Raw genomic sequence first — 20,309 nt, 5'->3', positions numbered from 1 at the left:
TTGAAGTAAATTACCAAAATAATTGAAACTGGCATAATTATACAGTGTTATTTTGACAAATAAAATATGCAGAAATTTGCAGAATTTTAAAATATTATGCACAGAATTCTTATTTTTTTGGCACAGAATTCCCTTGTAGGGCATTATGGCTGAAGAAAAGTCCATGTCCTGTTGCCCTACCATGTAGAAAAAGGAGGAATGCTACTAGTCTGTAAAATAAAAAAGTAAAATATAAAATTGGATCCAGATCTCGTTCTCCATTTAATCCACACAGCCACACTGACAGGAAATCAAAACTTGGTCTACAGCAGGGGCTCTCAAACTGGAGGTCGGGACCCCTCAGGGGATCGTGTGGTTATTGCATGGGGGTTCGTGAGGTGTTAGCCTCCACCCCAAACCCTGCTTTGCCTCCAGCATTTATAATGGTGTTATATAACAAAGTGCTTTTGTATTACCCCTCCCCCCCTTATAAATTAAAAGTTTGAGAACCACTGGTCTACAGTCAGGACCGTCTACAGATGTTTCTAAAAAGTAAAGACACTGATTCATATTTAATTTCAGTGTATAAAACCAGTGGCTTCATTAAATACATTATGTATTGAAATACAACTATAAACATTTTTATGGTGTATAACTTTGCGTACTTATTAGTACCCAAAATAAGATTATTTTTCTTGTTTTACTACAAAAAATGAGAATAGTCACTGCTGAAATACTCATTCTTTCTCCTGTAAAACCAGCTCAGATCTCAACGCACTGAGTCCGCTGGTCTCGCCCTGTGTTGCTGCAATGTTGTCACCAAGCTAATGCACTCTATTAATATTGTGTCCAACTGTAGGATTAATTTTACATCCTAAAGCTCTCCTTTATGTCTGTTCAATTGTTCCATCATATATGCATGCACAATTGTGTGAAAAATAAATCCCACAATATCTAATTAAAATTTTTTAAAAACCTGAATCTTATGTAATTCATTATTATAAATAATTGCAACTAGCCTTTTTATTTAAATACATGTGTGTATTCTTAAATATTCTGTTGATATTTGCTCACTGTAATCTTGTTTTTCAGTGCTGCTGGGTTTTTAATGCTTCTCTTTTCAGATTAGTTCTGACAACAGTATTTATTAGGGCTGTCAAGCGAATAAAAAAATTAATCATGATAAATCATGCTGTTGATAATAGAATACTATTTATATAAATTTTTTGGATGTTTTACACACTTTCAAATATATTTCAATTACAACAAAATACAAAGTGTACCGTGCTCACTTTATATTTTTTATAAATATTTGCACTATACAAATAAGAGTATTTTTCAGTTCACCTAATACAAGTACTGTAGTGCAATCTCTTTATCATGAAAGTTGAACTTACAGAAATTATGTACAAAAAACTGCATTCAAAAATAAAACAATGTCCACTCAGTCCTCCTACTTGTTCAGCCAATCGCTCAGAAAAACAAGGTTTGTTTACATTTACGGGAGATAAAGCTGCCCACTTCTTATTTATAATGTCACCTGAAAGTGAGAACAGATGTTGGCATGGTACTTTTGTAGTCAGCATTGCAAGGTATTTACATGTCAGATATGCTAAACATTCGTATGCCCCTTCATGCTTTGGTCGCTATTCCAGAGGACATGCTTTCATGCTGATGACGCTCATTAAAATAATTTGTTAATTAAATTTGTGACTGAAGTCCTTGAGGGAGAATTGTATGTCTCCCGCTCCATGGTTTTACCCACTTTCTGCCATATATTTCATGTTATAGCAGTCTTGGATGATGACCCAGCACACGTTCATTTTAAGAACACTTTCACAACAGATGTGACAAAACGCAAAGAAGGTACCAATGTGAGATTTCTAAAGCTAGCTACAGTACTTGACACAAGGTTTAAGAATCTGAAGTGATTTCCAAAATCTGATCAGGACGGGATGTGGAGCATGCTTTCAGAAGTCTTAAAAGAGCAATACTCTGATGTGGAAACTCGAACCACCAAAAATGAAAATCAGCCTTCTGCTGGTGGCATCTGACTCAGATGATGAAAATGAATATGCATTCATCTGCACTGCTTTGGATCATTATTGAGCAGAACCCATCATCAGCATGGACGCATGTCCTCTGGAATGGTGGTTGAAGCATGAAGGGACATATGAATCTTAGTGCATCTGACACGTAAATATCTTGCAACCCTGGCTGCAACAGTGCCATGCGAACGCTCGTTCTCACTTTCAGGTGACACTGAAAACAAGAAGTGGACAGCATTATTTCCTGCAAATGTAAAAAACTTGTTTGTCTGAGCGATTGGCTGAAGAAGTAGGACTGAGTGGACTTGTAGGCTCTGAAGTGTTAGTGTTTTGTTTTTGAGTGCAGTTGGGTAACAACAACAAAAATCTACATTTGTAAATTGCGCTTTCATGACAAAGAGCGTGCACTACGGTACTTGTATGAGGTGAATTGGAAAATGCTATTTCTTTTGTTTATCATTTTTACACTGCAAATATTTGTAATAAAAATAATATAAATTGAGTACTGTACACTCTTGTATTCTGTGTTGTAATTGAAATCAATGTATCTGAAAATGTAGAAAAACATCCAAAATATTTAACAAATTTCTATTGGTATTCTGTTTAACAGCGCAATTAAAACTGCAATTAATCGTGATTAATTTTTTTAATCACGTGAGTTAACTGCAACTAATTGACATCCTTAGTGTTTATATAAACTTGTGTTTTCAATCTTGGACTAGATCTACAGCTCTGGCCATGATACACTGTGAGGGTTCGGATGAGGGGGCAGAGGTGGCTCTAGACCCTTTCCAGCTGTCTTACCCTGTGGTTGGCTAAAGGCTGGCCTTACCTGAAGTGTAATTTGCAACCTCAGGGTTTCTTTAAATTACACTTGGCTAATTATATCTCCAAGCAATCTACAGCTGAGGATTGCTAGACAGCTGAGATATTCCAGCCATGCCCTTATTCTGCGGGAGGGGCATGCTGTAAAACCACTATGCCCAACATCTGAGGGAGCCCCAAAGTGGGTTTCTGTTTTCTGCTCTCTACCACCAAAACAGCATAAATCCCCTACTTATGATCTAACACCTCATTTTCCATTTAAATTTTTTCTTTACTTTCCTGAACTGTTTGCCACTTCAGATTTTCAAAGTTTTGTTAATATTTTTAATTCCAGTAGTTGCATATTTAGAGTGTTGCTTATTGGTATCTGAACTTTACTGTTTATCACATTATATAGAGAGATTCACAGAAGAAATTCATAGATGTTAGAGACTGAGACTCAGTCTGAGGCTATTATATTTAATCACCTAGTTTTTCTTTGCCAATGCAGAATTGTGCTTTATTGTGCATTTATAATGTCAGGTTTTCCATAAAACTTCATGTTAAAATTTCAAATGAAAGTGGCTTATATCCAGACAAAAATGTAGAAGTAAAATATCACTCTGCTAGCCAAATACAAAGTGTAAGCACATGTGTTTCAAACTAAAAAAAAAAGGAATAAATTATGTTTCTTAAATTGTGGAAAGAGGAGGGATACTGATCCAAAAAACGTTGGTCCATTGAGGTCTTTGCTGTTCCTCATGGTTTTCTTGTTTCTTTGTTTTTAAAGCTGTTGGATAAATAATTTGGAAAGTAGCTATGGGATCTGACAGTTACTGACATTTAAAAATGTTTACCTGAAAGTTTCAGTGTCAATTCCTTAGGTAGTCAGTAAAATTTTAATAATGCTTTAAAAAGATCCCAACTCTTGGGGTACATCTTTAGTGAAGATTTCGCTGAGGTGACTGGCACCCAGAATTGCCTACTTCTGGTGTGAGAAGCCACATTGCAAAGCCCACAACTGACTTACTGTCTTTTCACTGGTGCTGCACTCACTACTGGGGGAATTCTGCACCAAAAAATACAAAATTCTGCATATATATTATAACACAGTATAATCTCTCTTTTATGGTATAATTGAAAATGGTTTCAATTATTTCGGTAATTTATTTAAACTACAAAACAATGGATGGAGAGTGAGAGTGGGAAGCATTGGAGGAAATCCCCAGTCCCCCTTGGCTAATAGTAATGTAGCTAGGTTTGACCCTTTATTTCTAGTTATTAGTCAACAAATATATGCAGCCATATGCTCAGTGCTACATCGTAGGCAACTGAAGAGCAAGTGAGGGCCGGGGAATCAAGCTCACAATTTATACTGGCTACTGACCATCTCCAGAAAGGTCAGTAGCAAGCAGTTAATGGAGCACATTTTTTCAGTCCAAAAATTTAGACCAGTTCTAATCACTAAAACACCATAAGCATTTATAAGGCCATACTGTCCTTTATACCACTCCGGCAATGTAAAGGAGCCTTAAAACTTTTACCCATGTTTTATATTCCTGGGGGAATTCACAAAGACAATGGGAACAAGTCACTAAGCAAGCAGGCTGCTGTATTGCGCTCTGACTGAGGGGACAGAGCCTGCCCCATGCCTGCCTACCTCAGAAACACCCTGAAGCCCTGCTCCGCCACACCAAGCGTGCCGCAATAATAAGCTATAGGGACAGAGTGATCCCCCCCTTCACCCTGACGATGATTTAAGTCTCTACTGGCTGCTCTGGGTGCCCAAACCAACCTGCCTTCGCTGCCGGGGAGGGACACGTGATCACTCTTGCGCCTTCCCTTTACTTCTGTGTCAGAAGTCATTTTTCTGCGGGGACCATGAATTCTGGGCATGTGCAGTGATGCAGAATTCCCCCAGGAGTAACTCACCCATGTGTGTCATTAAGTCATCTGGGGGCATATCCTATGGTTCGTTGTGCAGCAGTAAGCTGAGCTACTCTGATTCTTTCCCAGTGAATTGTGGAAGAACTTGACTATCCTTCTGGGCACGCAGGGGGAATTGTGGGAGGGCATTGAAGGACTGTCGGCACTCAAGTGATTTGGACTGTCTTCATTGCAAAGCTGGTGGGTTATCTCCAGGTAGCTTTGGTTGAAAGCACCACAGCTCTCAGTTGAAGGGCTTGTGTGTGTGGACGGGAGAAGGACTTAGGAGCCATGCCTGAATCAGAGCGTGTGTTAACTTTCAATGATGACATAGTCATGATTTCTTTTCAGGTAAAACTTTCCCCTGGGTTGAAGAAGCTGTTTGTAGTAACAGCAGTGAGTGCAGTATCTGTAATTTTTCTAGCACATCATTTTAAAAGAAAACGTGGAAAGAAAAACACAAAAGTGTCACCATGGGAGCCAGGCCATCTTGTATTAGAATGTACTAAAACAGCTGCATCAGAAAAAGGTACATGAGAGAACCAAAGAAGCCTTTTTTCTTCTCTTACATAAACCTTAAATACTGTGTAATCAAACTCAAGACAGATTTTTCTTTAGTTTTGGAAATAAGGAAACTCTGTGTTTGTAATTCTAAGGTATTTAAAGAAAATAGAAAAATAGACAAGTATAAAAACAAAAATTAGAACCCTATAATAACTGAGGCAGGCATTGCTCTGAAAGCCAATGTTTTAATTATAATCTCTGCAAATAAAATCTTTTCATCGAAAGCTTATTTAGAGTTACTGTTTTCAACAGTTCTGAAGATAAATTTTGACTATTGATAGAAGTGGTTTTGATATCTTTTAGAACAAATTGTTTTAATAATGTGCTCATTCTTGCAGGTATTTTGATACTTTTATATATAAACATCAAAGTGGGAAGATAAGATTAGTCATTAAAGTTCTTATGTGACACAGTGAATATTTAGATAAAATTCAGGGCTGAACACTTGCTGATATAATAAATGTTTCTGGTTGCAGAAGCTTTTAACATTAGTCTCTCTGTTTATTAGGTTCCAGTTGTTCCAGTAGCAGACAAAACTTGACTCTTTCTTTGAATTCAGCCAAAGAAAAAGGATCTCAGTCTTGTGTTTATGCAAATGGAGGACTTTTCAGTAAATATTCTGGTTCAGTACAAAGTTTGGCTTCGGTAAGTATTAGCTATTCTTAAGGATATGTTATACACTAAACTGAATAAACTGCTGAACTTTAATTTTCACTGCCTACAGTGAATGCACACAATTCTCTTGAGCTGAAATTGTCTGGCTGTATGGGCTGCACAGCCAGCAAGACGCATGCATGGTGAAGGTTAGCTTATCTTTTACGTAGGAGCAAGGTAAGTTCCACATTAGAACAGCTTTGAAGGTGGAGGAGGAGCTCTCATAAATCCTCCATTTACTGTGTATATCTCCCTCTGGACATGTCTTTTACTTTTTTTGTGCTAGCACAGCTCAGAGGAGGTCATACAGACCTGGTGTTGGGTAGCTCGGGGCAGTGAGAAGAGGACTTGTTCTTCTCTGAGTGCTGATCTCTATGGGTATTCACTGTGGGTGTGCATGCCCCCGGGACCAGAAATTCTTTAATAGCAATGTCAGCTGGTCTGCACCCTGCACCTCCTTGTGCTTCTGAATGAAGACATAAAGGGTAGCGCAGACTGACCACCTTTCCAATTCCTTTTCTGCTGCTTGCTGTCTGGGACTCATTGGGATGGAAACTCCTGTGTCCATTTTCTACTCTTCAGCATTCTGCTGCTGAATCTGTAAATATTGTAAATAGTTTTTATTTTTTTAGTGTTAGTCAGTTGGGAATCGGGGCAGGGGGGGAAGAGGGTTCCCCATCCTTTGTTCCCCCATCATTTTGGGCATCTATTATGCCCAAAGATCCAGGCATTAAGCCTTGCCTGCCTGCCCCCCCCCCCGGGTCCTCGCTGTGAGCAACCCCGTGAGAGAGCTTCCTGTAAGACTTCGGGGAACCTCATGTCCCCTCGAAGTGCAGCATCTGCTGCACTTGGCCTGGTACACAAAGGGAATCTTGTTAGTTCAGGTTCCGGGGACAAGTTATGGAGCTCTCCATGAGGCCCTGTTTGGATCCTGCACCTTCCCGCTACCCTTTCACCTGTCTGGAGCCATCAGGTGGCACCCTGCTGTTATCTAGTACTAGGGCCTCAACCACCGCTCAAGATTCCATGCCCTAGAACGAGTGTACCTGGAGATCACATTTCTTCTAGGTGGTAAAGAAAGATCAGAGTGGAATTTTTTTCACTGTATAGTGCCTGATGAAGCTGTAAAATATCCAATAAAACACAAGGCTAGAGAGCAAGATTTATTTTTTTAAACTTGTTTTTCATATGGTTTTACAATCAGGTGTCAAACTTAGTTTTGAAACCTAACCATTACAAATTGCTGATTATATTCTTGTTATAGTAATTATTACTGATGAATTTTTATCATGAATTTGAATTTCCCAGTGAGACTGAACATTAACGCTTCCATTATATCGTTGTTAATACTTGAGTGTGGTGTCATGAAAAGCAATTAACATTACTCTTGGCCTGAAAAGAGCCAATACTTGGTTATATTTTTTGAAATGTAATCTGTTACAGTAACTAGTTGTAATCAGGGCTATTTAGTGCACTGCACCAGGAAATAATTGTTATTAAAGTACCCTTTGTTTAACAATGCACCTCACTTTTTTAGGTCCAAAGTGTCACCTCTTCCCATAGTTGTGCTTGTGCCAATTCCAGTTCCTGGGACAAAGCAGATGAAGATATTAAGCTTGTCAATATTCCAGTGACCACACCTGAAAATTTATATTTGATGGGTAGGTTATAATAATATGTGGTATGGTGCAGTACTATGTTTTTGCCAGCTGCTTTCAGATGCTTTAAAATTTGAACAGATTACCCTGATTTATAATAAAGTGACTCCTTCATAGTATTATCATGATATGCTACCAAGGCCGCCTAAAAACTTGATCTTTTTACTTATGCTAGACAAAATACCTCCAATATACAGATATCCATGAATTCTTATTTTACCTAAAGCCGATAAACAGATTGTTGACATAGTTTGGCAAGAAGAATGCACATTCATGAAATATTTCAGCCTCACCAAATCTGCATTTTTTTTTTTTTTTGGCTTAAAAAAGTTCAGCCAAAAAATTTCACCCAACATTAATTTTAATGAATTTAGAAAAGGAAATCTTTCCCTGTTATGACACATGCAATTTTTTTAAAAGATGAAAAGTTGACAATATATGTTCGTTACATTAACAGATTGGTAGTTAATATAAAATTCTGTAAGTAGGGGAGAGATTCTTACTGAACTCCTTTGCTTTAATCATAAATTACCTCTTGTCATGAACTTAAGGAAATAACGTTGGAATTGCTAGTAATTTAATTAAAACAATATATCCACATGTACTATAATCTTACTTTGTGTGTGGTTAGTTGTGGACAGTGACACATAAAAGAATGCAGAGGATTTCTGTTGATGTAATGGAAGTGTTCATGATCTACTGAAGGTATGGAGCTTTTTGAAGAGGCACTACGTCGATGGGAGCAGGCACTGACTTTCCGTAGCAGACAGGCTGAAGATGAAGCAAATTGTAGTTCCATCAAACTAGGAGCAGGAGATGCCATTGCAGAAGAGAGTGTAGAAGTGAGTATTACATACTCTCTCATATTAGTATATAGTTGTAGCATAGCCAAATGACTGAAAATATTTGAGTAACAGAGCTTAGCTTCTACTGCAGCTGCTGAAACTTCTTCTGAATACCTGCAGTTGGAGCACTTTTTCTTTTTTTTCTTCCCTCCACCTCACCCTTTTCCCCCTAGCATTAGCCTGTTTTTAGCCATATAGGCAATTGTTGCTCCATTAGCATTCCTCCTGGAGGATATTATCAAACCACCACACAATCAGAGGTCCATTGGCGGTCCCTGAACCAGTTCTCTGCAGCGCACCCATTTGTCACTTCCTCCCGAAGTTAAAAGAAAAACTCTGAGATGGGATAGGAACTCAGTACAAATGGCTCCTGGGAGGCAGAACTAATTGGTGAACATGCACAATGTAATGAAATTAAACTTTGTTCCCCTTGCCCATAAAATTCTGTCCTAAAATGCCTGATAGTAAAGCATGCACACATATTTCAGACACCATGGCGTTCATCATCACTAGTGCAGTAAATATCAGGAATGATGATTTCACTCATCTTACAAAGATTTTTGTTTTAAATGCTGGTTTTATTTTACTTATACCTAATAAGGTGTATCTGTACCCAGTAGAGCAAGTATTTTGGATGCCTGAGCTCTTTGATAATGTCTGAACTTTTTTACTGCGTAGTTAATGGGGTACTGTGAACTCTTTGAAGGCTTAATATTTTTAGAGTTTTGAAAAGAAGTAGTTTAGAGATGTGATTTTCTGTTAAGTACAGTATAATTTAATTTTGCTTGCAGGATATCATTAGTGCTGAATTCATTCATAAGCTTGAATCCCTGCTTCAAAGAGCTTATCGTCTTCAGGAGGAATTTGAGGCAACCCTTGGGGCATCTGATCCTTCTTCCCTAGCAAATGATATTGGTGAGTTCTTCTATCTTTATACTTTTATCATTCTTAACATGGTCAACCAGATGGTAAAAAAAACACCAAAGACCCAATAAACAGAAATATACTGAACAGTAAATGGACCATCATCTCTACATAATTCAGTTTTACCCCATTATCTGGCTTAGTATAATTGCATGTCACTTGGCTCAATCTCCAAACTTTACCCATCTTTATAAATGGTCTCAGGAAGAGTATTTTTCTGGTATATTTATATTTCTCAATGTTCCAGGATTTCTGAACCTAAAAATATGTTATAGTAATATTTGTAGAAGAAGAATACATAGACCTTAAAGTCTGAGTCTATTTAAATTGGCTAGTTAAGATGATACTTATAATGGGGTGATAAGGGTTCTCTGAACTTTCTGAACTCTAACAATAATTCCTGAAATATTATGTAGAACTGGGGGAGTTCAAGGATTGCAAGAAAATAATCATGGCGTAGACCTACAAAAAATGAAAGAGATGAAATTTTGCAATTATCCACACACAAATTTGTCCTGAATCCCTAATAAATTCCATGAAATTGTCTTCTGAATCACCTCCCCTTCCATTTGTGATCACATAACAACCCTGTGGTAACTACAAGAACTGGAGTAATATTAGGAGTGTTTCTATTTTAGCTGTCTTTTCTTTAAGGGGAAAAGTTAATCCCACACTCTTGCTCGTCACTTTCTGTCCTGTTCCTTTTCCTTTCCTCTCCTGCACATGCATTAGTGTTAATTTCAAAAATGATCAGATCTGAAAAAGATTTAAAATCAGATATGGGGGGGTTAACTCCCCTGCCCACCTCCAGTGTGTGCACAACACCTACAACAACTTTGCAAACAATTTTAAGGTTCCATCATCTCTTCTCCTTCCTAGGCTTAATGTTGGAGCAAAAAAGATGGGACGAAAGGAAAGCAAAGCAGAGAGCAGACTGACCTGTTTTTCACAAGAAGGGGAGGAGTTCGCAGAATAAGCTTAGCAGCTCTGCTGTTGCCCTCTCTCCTTGTGAAAAAGGTACTGACTGCTGCTGCTTTCCCCTCTTTTCCCAAAATTTTGTGTCAGCTCCTGAGAGGAAGAGCTCTGCCTGCCTCATGTAGCAGCCATGACTGGGTGCTCTTCCCCAGGAGGTAGGAAAGGCTATAAAAATTCAGTCTAGGCTGCAAATTGGCATACAGTCTCCTGGATGGGGTCTGCGGGGGGGCGGGGTGTGAGAGAGAGTTACACACACAAAAAATAGGTTAAAAGAACATTATTAAGGTTGCAAAGTCAAGCACTCATAAATTAGGAAATGGCAGAATTAAGGTTGTCTTTGGAACCTTAATTTGTCCCTGTTGTGGGTATGCCCTATGATAAATCTTTAATTACGTGAGCCCATATTCTATTTTTCCACAAATCCCCTGCCTCATTCAGTGCACAGAATGGATGGTGCTCAATGAGCAGCTATTCGGTATGTAAAGTCTGCTGCAGTTTCCACGGTATGCATCCGATGAAGTGAGCTGTAGCTCACGAAAGCTCATGCTCAAATAAATTGGTTAGTCTCTAAGGTGCCACAAGTACTCCTTTTCTTTTTGCGAATACAGACTAACACGGCTGTTACTCTGAAACCTATTCGGTATTTTGTTACCTTCATAGTTCAGTGTGTGGCCCCAGAATTCATTTAGTCCCATTATTCAAACCCTGTTCTAAAAGCAGTATTATTAATTTCCTCTTCTATGGTACTCATCATTGTAATATCTGAGTGCTTCACAAATACTAATTAATCTTCACAATACCCCTACGAGGTGAGGGGATAGTATTATCCCCGTATTACAGATGGAGCTTTGAGGCACAGAGGTTATGGTCAAAAGTATCCACTACATTTGTAGCCCAATTTGAGACATTTCAAAAGTACTTAAGGTTGTAAAGCACTTTATATATTTAGGCATGACTTCAGCTGCAAGAGCCGAGTGTTTCTGCAAATTAGACCCCAGGGTCCCAAGTCAGACACCCAGAAAATGAAGAACATACAGTTAGTGAAAAGCCTGTGAAAAGTTTGTGACATGCCTGGCATCATGTAGGAACTCTATGCTGGGGCAAGGATAGAATCCATTTCTCCAGAGTAGCATTAAGCTGTCTTATGTGAGAGACTGTCCTTTTTCTTCCTTCAGTCCCCTGCCTCATTCACTATACACCTTCCAATTTCTGTAACAAATGAAGCAGGAGTCTCACAGACAGCAGCATCCTTGCATCTGCAACCCTGATTTATCCCCAAAGCAGGTCCGTCCTGTGCAGTGAATGAGGCAGAGGTCTTGTGGAGGAAAAAGTAGTATGTGATCATATAATTAAAGACTGTATCATAATGCAAGTGCACAAGAGGGCGAGACTGAGGTTGCACTGGCAACCTAAATTCTGGCATTTCCTAATATTTGAGTGTTTGACTTTGCAACCTTAGCATTCTTAACATACTTTTTTTGTGTGTACACAGTTTCCTAGGTTTTCTAAAAAGCCAACTGAAAAAACTTATTTTGTCACGTAGCAGGGCCGATCCTTTAGATCCAACATACAGACCTCTGCCACTTGAGCTGTTACAGTAACTAATAAGCTGTTATCCTTGGGTAGCCTGGTACTAGATGGGGATGAGAGAGAGCCTTTGCCAGAGACTTTTCACAGATGTTTGCTGACAAAGGAATAGTGAGACTCGGGAAATTTTAGGTTCCATTCAAGGCTCTGAAGGGGAATGTACTGTACTAGGCACAGAGTCTTCTTCCCTGTCCCTTCCAACCTGTCTTATTGCCATTCTCTTCACCAAGCCATTTCACTTTGGGCTCCTTAGGCTTCTTGTCTCAGTGTCATCCCATCTTCCCCCTTTCTCATTTCCCGTTCTCCATCTCCATTGGAGCATAGTTCTTGTTTCGGTCCCTGGGCTCCTAGTCAAATCAGGTTTCCTGTTCTCTTTACCCAGCCATTTATCAGTTCTTCGCCTGTATCCTGGCTTCTCCTCATATGTCTCCTCCTACCCAGTTCCCAGTCTAATACCCAACCAGTCCCACTCCCCCTTTCCTTTTCCCTTCTCTTCCCTCCAAAAAAAAAAAAACCCTGTCTCTTGTCCGCTTTGCATTTGAATCCAGCAGCTTTGTCTCTCCTTCCTGGGCATCAGCTAAGGGGCACAAAAAGTACAGGAAATGCTGTCCCCCTGTTCTCAGGACCCAGACCTGGCCCAGCCCTCAACAGCTCAGAGCTGCCATTGCAGGGAAAATCCTGCTCCGCCATGAGCTGAAGCTTGCTGTGTGGATGGAACCTTAAGAGATTTTCTCTGTCAACACTATTAAGTCTGATCATGTGTGAACTGCAGTTATTTCAAAGACTTATAACTTTGCCAAACTTGGGGGGAGGGGGATTTTCAGAGGGATGGACAAAGATATGTCCCTGACACACAGGCCCCCTGATCTAAAATGGGTAATTGCCAATTACTTAATGCAAAACAAATCTTATGTTTGTTAGCTTCAACTTTGAATGTCACCAGGGGGCAGTACTTTTCATCTGTTAATCCTGCTGATATTCTATAACCACTAAATATAGCTCTTAGTAACATGGGAGTTTAAATTTAGATCAAAGTTAGCTTTCTGGCATGTTTCTTTACACCTGTTACCGTAACTCATAAAGGAGAAAGGGGTATGGACGTTACATTTTGAGGACTGAAACCACAGTCATATAAATTTCCATTGGCACAAGGTTCTCATGCATATCAGCTGTTGTCAGTTTACTTGTAACTTCTTTCCTGTAAACTCAAGTTTTAAACATTGATCACTCAGTCCTTAGAAAATTACTACTTTGTAAATATGATATTTTGTAATCTGTTTAATTATAGCTGTGATTACACATTTAAAAGACTTCATTTCTAAGACAGACTTTTTAAAAATTGATGTTCCATTGTTTGTCAAATGCATTGCTTGTTTACTAAGAGTCTGTTCCAAGTAATTGCATTCTTTTCAAATGTTCATTCTGTAGCTCCCTTGAGGGAGAGCTTATCAGTTGCCTGATGCAATTTACTATGCATTTTATTTATAAGGGCAGCTTGAGTGGGAATACAACGAATAAAGCATTTTGATAGGTAGGGCCTGCTAGCCATGTTGTTGCTATGACTTTTTTGTTGGTATCTTAAATTCATGGTCTGAACAGCCAGTTTTAACTTGGGAAGAATGTTTCAGTCTCTCTCCAGTCAAACTGAAAGACATCGTCTCAGAAAAATTATGGCATTTCTTGTGGAGTAATCTGCAAGGATTTATAGTGGCAAATACTTTTGTTCAAGATTTTCTTTATATGTAGAAGACTATGAACAAATTCATTATCTGATGTAACTTATTTTGATGTTGGATATGGCTAGTCACTGTAATGCATGTGAATATTTTTAAGTATAGTCTGATATTCAAACATTAAATAGAATGAAATGATAATTAGATCAAATTTTCTCATGTTAATTTTTTGTTGTGGCTTTTTTGAGAAGGGTCAGGGAGGGGTAGAACAGAATGGAGAAGGTTGATGTCTCTTTGACAGATACTAATTCCTGTCTTCTCCCTTGTCAGGGAATCTGACCTTTCTAAACCGTGTGAGAGAAATCTGTGGGTGCACTTAACTTCCATTTGGTTTTATACTTGCAGCCTTACTATAAAAACTGCCCCAAGCCAGGACAAAGGGCCTGATCTGCCTACCGTAGAGGTCCGTGGGAGTCAGATCAGACCTTAAATGCACAATCTTCCTGTAAAGTGTTAAGAATGTGATGTGTGAATCTTCCCTGATGTGAATGTAAAATATGGAACCTTGTATGGAATAATTTAAAGCAGCAGATTTCAAACTGTGTGTCGCAACCCCATTTTAATGGGGACACTAGGGCTGGCATAAAACTTGCTTGGGCCTGGGGCCAAAGTCCAAGCCCCACTCCTCGGGGCTGAATCCCAAGGGCATCAGCCCTGAGTGGTGGGGCTCAAGTTTCAGGCCCCCTCACCTGGGGCTGATGCCCTTGGGCTTCTGCTTTGGCTCCCCACCCTGGGCGGGGGGCTTTTTGGCTTTTGCCCCCATGTGGGGTGGTGAGGCTCAGGCTTCAGTCCCCCATCCTGGGTTCGTGTAGTAATTTTTCTTGTCAGAAAGGAGTCGTGATGCAATGAAGTTTAAGAACCCCTGATTTAAACTATTCCTGCCTAGTAACCTCTTCTAATTCTTGTCATTACTACTTAGCAGCATTGACCATTACATAGTAATTTATGTAAATAATTTTACCTTTTTTAATCTATTATTCCTGTATGTTTTTGTATAGGGGAAAAAGATTATGTACAATTTGTAAATTTTCTCATAATCCTTCAGTGCTTGATACATTGTTGGTGCTTTTAGAATGTATTTGTCATAAGAATTAAATCTAAATAGTAGGGCTGTCAATTGCAGTTAACTCAAGCTATTAACTCAAAACAAATTTAAGTTGGTAGTCTATTGTTTAACAGTGTGATTAAAACTGATTTTGATTTTTTTTAATTGAGTTAATTTAATATAAATATTTTTGGATGCTTTCTACATTTTCAAATATATTGATTTCAATTACAACACAGAATACAAGGTGTACAGTGCTCACTTAATATTGATTACAAATTTTTGACTGTTAAAAAGATAAACAAAAGAAATAGTATTTTTTCAGTTCACCTCAGACAACTATTGTAGTGCAATCTCTTTATCATGAAAGTGTAACTTACAAATGTAGATTCTTTTTTTTTTACATAACTGCACTCAAAAATAGAACCATGTAAAACTTCAGCACCTACAAGTTCACTCAGTCCTACTTCTTTTTCAGCCAATCACTAAAACAAGTTTGTTTACATTCACAGGAGATAATGCTGCCCACTTCTTATTTACAATGTCAACTGAAAGTGAGAACAAGTATTAACATGGAAATGCCAGCTACAGCAGTGCAAGGTATTTACGTGCCAGGTATGCTAAACCCTTGTATGCCCCTTCATGTTTTGGCCACCATTTCAGAGGACGTGCTTCCATGGCGATGATGCTCGGGTTTTTTTGGTTTGGTTTTTTTAAGCGTTATTAAATTTGTGACTGAACTCCTTGGAGGAGAATAGTATGTCTCCTGTTTTGTGGTCTTTGCTACATTCTGCCATATATTTTGTGTTATGGCAGTCTTGGATGACGACCCAGCATATGTTGTTCAATTTAAGAACACTTTCACTGCAGATTTGACAAAATGCAAAGAAGGTACCAATGTGAGATTTCTAAAGATAGCTACAGTACTCCACCAAAGGTTTAAGAATCTGAAGCCTCTTCTAAAATCTGAGAGGGATGAAGTATGGAACATGCTGTCAGAAGTCTGAAAAGAGCAATGCTCCAATTTGGAAACTACAGAACCTGAACCCCAAAAAAGAAAATCAACCTTCTGTTGGTGACATCTGACTCAGATAATTAACATGCCTCAGTCCACACTGCTTTGGATTGTTATTAAGCAGAACCCATCATCAGCGTGGAAGCATGTCCTCTGGAATGGGGATCGAAGCATGAAAGGTCATACAAATGTTTAGCACATGTGTCACGTAAATATCTTACAACGCCAGCTACAACAGTGCCATGCAAACACCTGTTCTCACTTTCAGGCGACATTGTAAATAAGAAGTGAGTAGCATTCTCTCACGTAAATGTAAACAAACTTGTTTGTCTTAGCGATTGGCTGAACAAGAAGTTGGACTGAGTGGACTTGTACGCTCTAAAGTTTTATATTTTATTTTTGAGTGCAGTTACGTAAAAAATAATTCTACATCTGTAAGTTTTACTTTCATGGTAGAGATTGCACTACAGTACTTGTATGAGGTGAATTGAATTTTTAAAAAATTTAAAAATACTATTTTTTATTTTTTTACAGTGCGAATACTTGTAATCAAAAATAATATGAAGTGAGCACTGTATGCTTTGTATTCTGTGTTGTAATTGAAATCAATATATTTTCAAATGTAGAAAACATCCAAAAATATCTATATAAATGGTATTCTATTGTTTAATAGTGCAATTAAAACTACAATTGCTTTTTTTAATTTCACAATTAATTTAATTGTTTGACAGCCTGACAAAATAGCAATTCTTGAGCACTCCTTAAAAATGGGTTAGGGAGGAAGTGGAAGCAACTTAAAGAAAAAAAGTTACTTTTGCCTGTAGATTTCCCTAAAGTATTTGTGCAGCATGTTGTAGCAAGTTAAAATTTAGTTTTAGTTTACAAGTTCCTCCTTCTATTTTTAAAGATCTACATATACTTCATAATTTGTATGTGTTTACATATACTTGTAGTATATCTTTACTAATGGCAGGAGGAACTATACCAGACAAATAACAAGTTTTCCTGTGAGACAAATATTATTTTTTCTGGCTGGAGTTGCACAGCATGAGGTTATATAAACTGATTATCAGAAGCAAATTTTGGCCCATATCTATCATTGAAATGTTTTTTTCAGTAAGCTTTGCCTGAAAAGCTGAAATAAAATGTCAATTTAGAATATGTGGCTTTGAAAGATAAAATTAGGAAAGGTTGTTTCTGAAGTGATACTTTGGCAAATTAACCTTGCAGACATCAGGATACATTACACCTCCATTTTATTTTGTTCCTCTGCCTTTTTAAAAATAATACCAGAATGGAATATTGTAAGTATTGCATAAAGCTATTGACGTGTGATGACTAACATTCTTTCAAAGCAATCCACTGGCTAGTGCAGGACTGCACGTTGGTATTAAAATTAAATACAACTTTTGTCAGTAGCACATTTTGAAGTGGAATCACTTGAGTGAAAAATGTTAACTTTTTTCATGGCAAACATACTAAATTTCTGCAATAACTTTTTTTGTTGTTGTTCCCAATAGCTGGCATGGTCTAGCCACTTCTATTTATTTTACATGTATTATTGAAACCAGATTTTCCATTTACGTCCAGTCTACACTAAAGGACTGAAGTGTTTCAGAGCTTAACATTAGTTAAATCCTTCTGGTACAGTTAATTTCTGAACTAGTCAGTGTCGATGCAGTGGCCAGCCAAGCTTACCTAAGCCAGGGCAATGCCTCCATATAGGACACTCTACAACAATTGATGCCCACTGAAGCGCCTACCCACAGTTCTTTATACAGCACCCCTGTCAGACTATAGCAACAGGTGTGTAGTTAGCAGCAGTATGATGCAAACATTTTGATTTAAAATATAAATAATAAAATATATATATTCATTCTCTGACATGCATAATTGCATGTATAGTTGAGCTTGCTTAAGGGCCTCTTTCTCAAACTTTCACTTTTAGGCTTTTCTGATCTCTGCTCAGGTGAATTTGTCATTCTGGAAAGTCAGAATAAAAACATGTTGTATGTTAAGAATAAAGACAACAGAGGGGGTAAAATCTGTCATTAAACTTTTTTTTTTTTTTTTTGGGTGCAAAATATTTAGCTATTTATTGCATGTAAGAAGAATGTTTTTGGCTCGGATATGTCTGTTTCAGTGGCCTGGGATTAATCCCTTTTGATTTGATCAAAGTGCAAATTATTTCATGTACTTTTTGCCTGTGCATTCATTTGTTTAATAGGTTAATAAAAATTTCCCAGCATTGTTGTAGCCCTGTATGCTTGCTTAATTAAGATGACAGGAATTTTTGCTGGGGCAATTTTTTTTTAACCCTGTCATTCAGTGCACAAGTGTAGATTGAATGAAGTAGGGTCCTGGAGAAAGAACCCTCCTTCCTTCAATACATGTGTTGGAGAGGCTTGCCTCACTCCCTATTATTCTTGTGAGAAAGTAGAATGCATTCAGGCCCCAATTCAGCAAACCACTTGAGCGTGTTTAAGTCACGTGTTTTAAAGTTAACCATGAGCTTTGCTGAATTAGATTCTTAAAGTACATGCTCCATGAAGTCAGACTTTGCTGAAGCTATAAACATAATATATTTTTCAGAACTGAGTATACGTGCCAGCACATATGCTTAAAATAGATTTGTTTGCCAAGTGATGATGTAATCTCCCCTCTTGGTTATGCTGGACAGTGTATCTTTCTTTAAATGGGAAATAAACCAAAATATATTCCCTTGGCCCTTACTACTTACCTCAGGAAGCCTGTATGCCACTGTGATATAAGATTTAGCACTGGCTAAGGAGAGAAGCTTTTGCAAAAACCCTTCATTTAAAATATTGCTAGCACATCGCTGGCAGGAGCCCGTGCCTCAATGAGTGAGCATATTGTGTGGGGCTGTGCTCTTGTAGTCTCCAGCAATGAGTTTAACATTCTTGAATGTTAATTTACCTCTCTTCCTTTTTCAAAAGATAAAAATCCCCGGACATTGTTTTAAAAAAGCTTTCAAAGTACTGAGTAATTACTAGCAGGTTCTTGTCATTATTATGCCTCCCTGTTACTAATTTCCCCTCGTTGTCTGCTTATCTACCTGGGGCAGCACAGCAGAGATCCAGGAAGGTGGCAGAGAGCTGCTTAACAGAGGAACAATAGGTAGCGCAGATTAATACCCTGATTCAGTAGGGTACTTACGCAAGTGCATAACTTTAATCACATGAATAGTCCCATTGCATGCTTAAGTACCTTGCCTTAGAGATGAGAAGACCTTTGAACTTCAAGCCTAGTGAGAAGGATGCACTACCTAAAATCTCTGTAGATGTTCTTTGGGCTTCCCTTGTGGGTGAGTGAGACTGGAAACTGGAGGAGGATGGGGAGTTAACCTTAGAGGGGAAATTAAAAGTTTCTCTGAGTGGAAGCCCTGTAATTAATCTTCCTCCCTCTTCCCTTCCAAAAATGTGTTTGGTTTTTTTAGGTTTCAGAGTAACAGCCGTGTTAGTCTGTATTTGCAAAAAGAAAAGGAGTACTTGTGGCACCTTAGAGACTAACCAATTTATTTGAGCATAAGCTTTCGTGAGCTACAGCTCACTTCATCAGATGCATACTGTGGAAAGTGTAGAAGATCTTATTATATACACACAAAGCATGAAAAAATACCTCCTCCCACTCCACTCTCCTGCTGGTAATAGCTTATCTAAAGTGATCACTCTCCTTACAATGTGTATGATAATCAAGGTGGGCCATTTCCAGCACAAATCCAGGTTTTCTCAAACCTCCCCCCGACACACACACACACACACACACACACAAACTCACTCTCCTGCTGGTAATAGCTTATCCAAATTGACCACTCTCCTTACATTGTATATGATGATCAAGGTGGGCCATTTCCAGCACAAATCCAGGGTTTAACAAGAACGTCGGGGGGGGGGGGGGGGTAGGAAAAAACAAGGGGAAATAGGCTACCTTGCATAATGACTAAGCTACTTCCAGTCTCTATTCAAGCCTAAGTGAATTGTATCCAATTTGCAAATGAATTCCAATTCAGCAGTTTCTCGCTGGAGTCTGGATTTGAAGTTTTTTTTGTTGTAAAATATCAACTTTCATGTCTGTAATCGCGTGACTACAGAGATTGAAGTGATTGGTTTTTTTGTGAGCTCTGTATCTGAATATGTTAATTAATGTGCTATAAGACTGAATTTGAGTGGACAGATCGTTTCATAATTGCTGCAAAACAGCTCTGCACAAAAGTAGAGGAGGGACTGGATTCCAAAGCCTGTTTTTAAATATGAAAAGAACAGCTAAGAAAAGGCAGTGACATCTGAATCAGACGACTGAGGTATCTGGAAGTTATCATGGCACTCTGTTATAAAATTCCCAATCGACAGCCTAGATTTTTTTAAAAAAAGTATTCCTGGAATCTAAAGTAGATTGCTGTGGCCAAAATAGATTTAATGATTTCTAGGCTATGCAGAGTGGGAAGGAAGAAACGAGAATAAGCTATGTTGACAGTCTGTTTGAATTAACTGTGAAGGAATTAGACAACCTCAGATGCCAAATCTCTGCTTTC

General features: G+C 38.3%; 1 protein-coding gene across 6 annotated transcripts in view; it reads left to right on the top strand.

The window, feature by feature from the left end:
* MIGA1 (mitoguardin 1) overlaps positions 1 to 20,309 on the top strand; it is a 56,017-nt gene that overhangs the window by 4,615 nt on the left and 31,093 nt on the right. For all 6 annotated transcript variants that reach the window (XR_012160438.2, XM_073357291.2, XM_073357290.1 and 3 more), the window contains 5 exons: positions 5,109 to 5,286; positions 5,830 to 5,966; positions 7,513 to 7,636; positions 8,339 to 8,475; positions 9,270 to 9,393. Coding sequence is in view for 5 of the 6 variants with exons in the window: in XM_073357291.2 (XP_073213392.1) it covers positions 5,109 to 5,286; positions 5,830 to 5,966; positions 7,513 to 7,636; positions 8,339 to 8,475; positions 9,270 to 9,393 (700 nt within the window). In the remaining variant the exon portion in view is untranslated. The remainder of the gene's footprint in view (positions 1 to 5,108; positions 5,287 to 5,829; positions 5,967 to 7,512; positions 7,637 to 8,338; positions 8,476 to 9,269; positions 9,394 to 20,309) is intronic.

Source organism: Lepidochelys kempii, chromosome 8 (genome assembly GCF_965140285.1).
Source record: "Lepidochelys kempii isolate rLepKem1 chromosome 8, rLepKem1.hap1, whole genome shotgun sequence".
Taxonomy (NCBI): domain Eukaryota; kingdom Metazoa; phylum Chordata; order Testudines; family Cheloniidae; genus Lepidochelys; species Lepidochelys kempii.
This window is presented reverse-complemented; position numbering and strand designations above follow the sequence as displayed.